The sequence below is a fragment of the Neolamprologus multifasciatus genome, chromosome 22 (genome assembly GCF_963576455.1).
Source record: "Neolamprologus multifasciatus chromosome 22, fNeoMul1.2, whole genome shotgun sequence".
Taxonomy (NCBI): domain Eukaryota; kingdom Metazoa; phylum Chordata; class Actinopteri; order Cichliformes; family Cichlidae; genus Neolamprologus; species Neolamprologus multifasciatus.
This window is the reverse complement of record NC_140459.1, coordinates 1,032,795-1,040,701: the sequence shown is the minus strand read 5'-3', so window position 1 is coordinate 1,040,701 and position 7,907 is coordinate 1,032,795. Positions and strand designations below refer to the sequence as shown.

At 45.6% G+C, this 7,907-nt stretch overlaps 1 protein-coding gene across 1 annotated transcript; it reads left to right on the top strand.

Annotated features, from left to right (window-relative positions):
- The first annotated feature begins 374 nt into the window (after positions 1-374).
- On the top strand, positions 375-7,889 carry LOC146492493 (uncharacterized). Its single transcript, XM_085148577.1, has 9 exons — positions 375-427; positions 628-1,156; positions 1,948-2,202; positions 5,345-5,614; positions 5,721-5,789; positions 6,147-6,188; positions 6,272-6,391; positions 6,946-7,062; positions 7,133-7,889. Exons 2-9 carry the CDS (start codon positions 1,093-1,095, stop codon positions 7,303-7,305), a joined length of 1,110 nt encoding a protein of 369 aa, XP_085004703.1. The 5' UTR covers positions 375-427; positions 628-1,092; the 3' UTR covers positions 7,306-7,889.
- Positions 7,890-7,907: the final 18 nt, after the last annotated feature.

Sequence of the window (7,907 nt, the reverse complement as noted above, 5' to 3'; positions counted from 1 at the left end):
AGTTATTTATCTCCACGTGTGTCACACAGAGACTAAAGGTGATCCATCAGGCAGAGTCAATGAAATTCCAGCTTTTCCAGTATTTTTCTCACTTTTCCATGGAAAAATGAAAAAGACAAAACTGTTGAGTGAACAAAACCTTGTTTTTCCCTAAAGGTGGATCTCATCAGGGTGATGTCACGTACTCATCCATCATCCTCCAGCTCTGGGAAACACACCTGGTAAAGCCTCAGAGATGTTTGAGGATATAATGAAATATTCACGCGTGTCCTGCAGCGCCTCGAGCAGGCGTGTGTTTACTGCGTGATCGAGCTGCACCGACAGCCTGAGGGAGATGTTTCCCTGCATTAGTCCGAGTCTTTGATGTTTTAAAGTGATTCCACTCTGCAGGACTTTCACCTGATGATAACGTCACAGAGTCACAGGTGTTTTTCAATTCAATTCAATTCAATTCAATTTTATTTATATAGCGCCAAATCACAACAAATGTCGCCTCAAGGCGCTTCATAGATACAGAGAAAAGCCCAACAATCATATGACCCCCTATGAGCAGCACTTTGGCGACAGTGGGAAGGAAAAACTCCCTTTTAACAGGAAGAAACCTCCGGCAGAACCAGGCTCAGGGAGGTTTTCTAACCTTCATCATGTGACTTTTCTCCAATTGCAGGAAATCCTCAGGATCAAACCTCCTCCTCCTCCTGCTGCGAGCTTCTGCGACATGTTTCACGTTCAAAATCATTTTGATTCTTGGAAATCAGTCAAATCAAATTAATATTCATTGTGCTGGTTAATAAAACAAAGCAATGATGTCATCGTGTTTACCTTTTGTTTGACTTTCACACAAACATTCAGAGGAACAAAGAAATATCCGATTAAAATCTCAGCGAGTCAAATCTTCTTCATCTGAGAGCTTCCAGCTCCTCATCAGATCCATGTGACACAGCAGACCTGCAGCGAGATCACGCCTCTTTATTTTCCAGGCCGCTGACGCTCCCTGAGTCACGAGGACGAGGAAGGAGAGGAAGCGCGGTGCAGGGACAGACGGGCTGGAGGCGCGTCGGCAGCTCTGCAGCTCCACGTTTGTTCCTGAACATGTTCTCCTGTCACGTCTGGTTCCTGCTCTCAGGTCTGATCGGCTGCACGGAAAACTCCACAGGTACAAAAACCTCCCGTCGTTCTGTCTCGTCACACTTTCAGGGAACGCTGAACAGTCGTTCTTATTCATGAGTTTCCTTTGTCGGGTTAAAGTTGGACGCCTCAGTTTCCTTTTGCACAGTTGTTGTTTCCATGTTTGCAAACTTGATGTAATTGAACATAAAAACATTTTGATTCACTGTAATGACTCACATGCTGTTATAAAAGTGTTGATGATTATTTCTTTATTGATGTAAAATAAGTTAAAGATGAAAACGTCATAAATCCACAGTCAGAACTTGATGCGTGTTTAAAGTCAGTGAGTGTAGATTTCCTCTGACAGAGACGACAGCGCTCGCCGTCGTGCTCGAGAAAACAGTTTGTGTGTTTCCAGCAAACGTTGTAAATTTAGACACAGACATGTTTCCATGAGATAAAAGAGGAAGTAAACTGAAGCCGGAGCATCAGCAGGATGTGAGTGTTCAGCTAAATTTAGAAGACGGATAACTAAACCTGCACGAGACTGTATATGAAAGATGGCCACAGCAACATTTGAACTGCTTTTACGTTTGACTTTTAAAGTTGTGGACGTCGTCGTCTTCACGTCTTTCAGGCAGAAGTGAGACCAGCTCCAAGTTACCAATGAGAAAGTGTTTTATTAACCTCACATTAACCATGTTAAGCCTTAATGGAACTTAACCAGGTGAGCTCACCTGTGTCCTGACTTCAGTCACGTTAGAGGACCTGCAGCTACATTTGTGCTGCTTGAGCTCGACAGTTTCAGATGTGTGACCCTGTCCTCTGCCCCGGCAGCGATCTGGTTTTCAGTCCCTGAGAATCACCACGTCTGTCTGCCGTGCGGCAGCTCCGGCAGCTCAGACGTGATCTGGACTCTGCAGGATCAGGAAGTCCTGGTGACCCGACGGGGCGGCTACGAGACCAACAAGGACCGCCGGCGCTACCTCCTCGTGGTTAATGGCGGCCTCTGCGTCCTGCATCTGGAGGAGTCGGATCATGGAAGATACCGCTGTAACCAGCAGCTGGTGGCTGAGCTGCAGGTGCTGACAGGTATGCTGGGGGTGGAGCCACCAGGGTGGAGCCACCAGGGTGGGAAACAAATAAGAAATCCAGGGAAAGACGAGGAACAGGGAAAAGCTTTACGACAGCCTGGCAGCCCCGACTCTGCCACACGCTGTTCAGGTTTAAATCAGTTTGATGTTTGAAGCTTCGCAGCGACAAAATAATAAATCACCTCAAAACCGTCCAATCAAAAGTAACGAGCCTGTTTTCAAATGTAAGGAGCAGAAAGTACGAATATTTGTTTAACCCTTTAAAGCCGGTCAGAGCAGCACGCTCCGTTTTGCGTAACTATTTTTAAATCCTGGTAGCTCTGCAACCACGTGAGCTAGCGCAATAATGTTTTTGCATATGAAACTGGAGGAGTTGTACTTACATCTTATGCCATCAGCTTGTCCTCGGTCACAGTTTCCTTCCACATATAACTTTGCAAAAACTGCATAAAAAGCTCTTGTAGCAACAAAAACATAATATTCCAGAAACACACTTTGCCGATCCGATCAGCTGTTTGTAACACTTCCTACGTCCATCAGCGCGAACTATCGCATGTCCGCCATGTCCTGCCCGAAACCGGAAGTGACGTCATTTTCGCGGAAATGTAGTTTTTTACCATCAGGGCCTCCTGAGCCTATACTGGTGTTTTTAAAAGTTATGTTTGACTTTCTGACTTTCTGTGTGGTTTCTGGGATGCTTAGGACTCATATTGCACTGCTGGAAATAGTTTATTTTGATGCATATGCTGCTTTTTTGCAAATTTGCATTATAATATTTATTTTCGTTTTTCCTGCAGTATATAAAAATTGGTGTATTTCAAAAATAAAACTATGAAGACACTCAAAATAAATTTCCTGTGGTGGGAAACTATTTTGTGCAACTTTTTTGTATTTACAGTTTTGAGGGATAAGCCTCTTAAATTTCTCTAACTAGAAATATATGTTAAAAAAACAAAAACGATTTTCAATTTTTTTGTAGTTTATTGCACTTTTTTGTAATTTATGTAATTACTATGCACTTAATGCAGACATATTATTAAAATCTGGGCTGTAATGGTTGTATTGATGTATAGCAACTTGAAATGCTCCCAAAAATGGCTCCACAGCATGTAAACATATAATATAAGCTCTGGCAGACTTGGTTCTATGGTCGGTCTTAAAGGGTTAAACATGTAGCGAATAAAAGTTAAAAGTATAAAAGGAAAAAACTCAAGTAAAGCACAGGAACCTGAAAACTACTACTGCTACAGTAACAAAGTATTTGTACTTGGTTCCCGCTGGAGTAGCAGCCAGCTGGGAGCCAATGACCTCTCAGAGACACACAGCAGGCAGACGCATGTGTGCAAACACTCCTGTGAACTGAGCGCTCGCTTCTTCATCAGCTCCGTCACTGCAGAAATGTCTGCTTATCTCTGACGCAGCTTCTCCAAAGTAAAGAAGTGAGTATGAAACCTAAAGTCTTACACAGTCACCTTCAGACTGAAGAGTCGATGGCAGCACAAAGTGCCGTCACACTGATGCAGGCACATGAAAACCACACAGAGGCTCAAAGGAAGCGGTTTGAAGGACGTGTCGAAATGATCAGTTTTCTATGTAAAAGAGAAGTGGATGGCACGCAGGCACCGAGTGGGAGTGATGTGAAGAAAAACTTTTCCACTGATTAAATGTGTCACACACACCTCCAGAAAGATGACTGGAGATTAAAGTGGAAACGATAAAAACAGGAAATGCCTAAATATGAAACCGAGCGATGCCCTCACAGAAACAGCCGGCTTATCTCTGCACAGCAGCTCGTCACTATCACACCATCTTTAAATAGCTCATCGAGTCTGTTTGCGTGAGATTGCGCGCTATAATCGGTGACTGAGCGCGAGCTTTAGCAACTCTGCGGTGAAGCATTCGCACGCCATGGCAGTGTGCGAGGAGCTGTGCGGCTCATCCTCAGGCCTGTGAGCTCAATGCCTCCAGCATGAGCTCAGCTGCAAGCATGACATCCCGGTGTACTTCAGACCCAGCAACACACTCAGACAAAAACTGGTTCACCCGAAAGACAAAACGCCAAAACACAGACTTAACAATGTGGTGTTTGCTGTACAGCAGCGAGGAATGCCCAGACCTCTACATCGGAGAGACCAAACAGCCACTTCACAAGCGCATGGCACAACACAGAAGAGCCACCTCCACAGGACAAGACTCAGCTGTCCATCTGCATCTAAAGGTCAAAGGTCACTCTTTCGAGGATGCCAATGTTCACATTTTGGACAGAGAGGACAGATGGTTTGAAAGAGGAGTGAAAGAAGCATCTATGTCCACTGTGAGCGACCATCTTTGAACAGAGGCGGTGGTTTACGACACCAACTCTCTGCCATCTATAATCCAGTTTTGAGTTCCCTTCCCAGACGCCTTAACGCCCACTCACACCCTGGGCCATCTGACCTCAGGAAATCACATGATAAGGTGGGGCCAGGTTTCACAATGAACTCACCTGAAACTCTGGCTGATTGGGACCCACACCCAGTTTCACACCTTGGCTCAGGCGATTAGAGGATCATCAGGGGTCCTTTTGTCCCTCTGTGGGGGGAAACTCCCACTAGGTTTATATCTGGGACTCTCCACCATTTGACCTTAGAACTGAAGAAGCTTCTCGGATGAAGGTGAAACGTCTTCAAGTAACTTAAAGAAGTCCAGACGCTTTTCTTTGCAAGCTCCTTTGACTGCAGGGAGACGAGTCCAGTTTAGTTTGCAGAGGCTGTAACCAGCAGACGCCACAGCAGCGTCCAGACCTCACACAGAAGCGACGCACAAGCACCACGACAACGTCACTACAGAATAAAGTCGACACAGGAAGCACCGATCCAACAAGAAGCCGTGAACAATATAATCATGGATCGCATTTATATATACAGCGCTTTACAATTCATTCACACACTGGTGGAGGCAGCTACAGTTGTAGCCACAGCTGCCCTGGCAGAAGCCAACACCAGTAGGCGGTAGGTGAAGTGTCTTGCCCAAGGACACAACGACCAGGTTGTGATCCCGGGGATCGAACCGGCGACCTTCCGGTTACTGTCAATATCACAGCCACTCAAGTACAGAAGGTCAGCAGTGACAGCACGGATGTCTCTGCGTCTTCTCCTCAGGTCGGGACTACGCGGTGTCCGCGGGCCGGACGCTGCTGCTCGCCTGCAGCGGCTCCTCCAAACCCAAACAGAGGTGGTTCCAGCAGCGGGAGGGCGAGAGGCGGGAGGCCGTCCTCACCAAGTACAGAAACGGTACGGTGAAAGCAGAAAGGGGCGGCGGCCGGCTGAGCTTCACCAACGACGCCCTGCAGATCCAGGACCTGCAGCCAGAGGACGCTGGAGAGTACGTCTGCAACGGGGCGCTGCAGGCCAGAGTCACGGTGCTCACAGGTGGGTCGGCGCAGCCGGGACCACCTGCTGCTTTCATGCTGTCTGTTTACACGTGTTTTGGTTTTTATGTGAAGTTTTGTATCCATGTTTGTGTTTGTGTTCCCAGCACACGCAGAGACGAGCAGCCAGCCTCCGCCCACCAGCACACCTCCATCACCTGCAGCCGTGACACCCGGTAACACCACACATCTACACTCAAACACGTAACAGCTGTGAAGCTGCTGTCTGCAATCAGACCTTACGTGGATTTAACAAACGCGTCCCAGGTGCTGCTATAAATGGATCGACGTCATACTTAAATCTGTGTGTATGTGCAAATGTTGTCTTTATTTAGTTGTGTGTGAAATACGATTGACCACAGAGGAAAATCTTAATCCTCAGATTAGATGTTTTATTCAGTGTGATTATTTGGATGCAAACTTTCACACGATCTTTGACATTTAAATGTTGTGAGTGTGTGACCACTGTGGGTGTGTGACCACTGTGGGTGTGACCAGTGTGTGTGTGTGCGTCCTCTCCTTCTGTTTATTAGAAGTGGGAGAAATAAAGAAGAAGAGCACGAGACCTGAGAACGGTCAGTCCGCTTATAAATCACGTTTGTAGTTTTCTGCCAGATGTGTCACGTGTTCATGGGCCAGATGTTGTGTGCGCTCTCAGTTCTGCTGCTGGTTGCTGTGGTCGGTGTGGGGTTGATGATCATCTTCTTAGCTGCTGTCTGTGTGTTGCTGACCAGCGTGAAGTGCAGGAGGAGGAAGAAGCGCAGAGCTGCAGGCGAACGTTTGTATTTCTCTTCATTTGAACTGGAAACGTTTGGATTGAAGTTCCTGGGTTTAAATAATTGGCCGACACAGGTCAGGGTGTGCAGATGGATGCTGGTAGAAGTCATCCTGCCTGAGACTGTGACACGCTGCGCCACCTCCTGGCACAGACTGGGATTGCACAGAGTTTGAGTGAATTCAGAGTAAATGATTTTAAATGTGATAAAAAAGAAGATTTGGGGGACATGAGAAAGTTTTTATCATCAAAGGTTTTTTTAATGAATTCATTTATTTATGTAGAATATTTGATTAAAAATATTTATATTTGATATCTTCAGATTATTCACAGTTTTTCTTTTTTCATGTATCAGTATTTTAATTATTATTTATGATTCAGTGAAAAGTCGACATGTTTATTATATTTCATGCAGTTTGAAGCGTGTTGATTCATTTATATGTTTAACAGGATTTTATTGATGAGAAATGATTTTTTGCAGCTTCAGATAAACAAAACTTTGTCTTTTAAAACATGAATCCACACATGCAAAAATATGGATGTTGCTATGGTAACAGAATCCAGTACTGGAGTCGGCGTGTTTTCTGACGATGCTGCACTCTTCATCTCTCCATCATCACCAACACGTGAAGACACAGAGCTGCAGCCGTGGACGACGTCCAGCGCGCCGACAGGTAACCTCACCGGGTGTTCGATGTCCTCACGTCAGTCTATGAGCGATTAAAACGGTGTGTCTGTCTGCAGAGGGCGAGGACTCAGAGACCCCGCCCCTCTGTGGGGAGATGATCCACTACGCCTCTCTGGGCCGACAGAACTGGAGAGAGCGACCCAGCAGGAGTCCGCCGGAGCAGAGCCACCACAGCGTCATCTACTCTGTCATCAGCAGACCTGCAGCGAGAGCGGAGCACGAACTCTGAAAGTCTGAATGTACGGCCGTGTGACGCGAAGCTTTCAGCTTAGTTTCACCTGCAACACAAGCTGTTAAAATGCTGTCAGTCAGTTTTCATGTTTCACTCTCTGCTTCAGCACAGCTGGTTAACGGAGTCTCTACATGTTACAGCGAGGACTCGTTTACAGGCGTCCACATGTGCAGCGTCACATCTGGACCGGCTGCCGTCTTTGTAAACAGGGTCAGGACAGATGGTGGTGTCAGAATCAGTTTATTAGTAAAAGACAAACAAAGTGTGGAAGCAGCGCAGCAGCAATATTCAGACACGTGTTCAAACACAGCAATAAAACAACTCACAGACGTAAAGATTCAAAACTGACCCGAGGGAACTATTCACACATATACGGGTAAAAACAGATTTTCTTCAGTAATTCTCTTTTGAAAGTGCGCTGCTGTGGCAGCATTTACATTTATGTTACTTTATTATTAACAGAAATGTTTTACAAACATTTTATTTTCATTGCAACTTTCTGGATATTTAACATTTAAAGGTTCTTAAACAAGTTTTTCTGCTCACTGAAAAATAAATCTTATCTGTTTACACAAAACAAATCTACTCATCACGTATTT

Bases quoted from the DNA above. Each gene is read 5' to 3' on its own strand.
- LOC146492493 (XM_085148577.1), top strand. From the start codon at position 1,093: ATGTTCTCCTGTCACGTCTGGTTCCTGCTCTCAGGTCTGATCGGCTGC. The intron at 2,203-5,344 runs GTATGCTGGGGG...TCTTCTCCTCAG, and splicing joins TGAGCTGCAGGTGCTGACAG to GTCGGGACTACGCGGTGTCC. The intron at 7,063-7,132 runs GTAACCTCACCG...GTCTGTCTGCAG, and splicing joins GACGTCCAGCGCGCCGACAG to AGGGCGAGGACTCAGAGACC.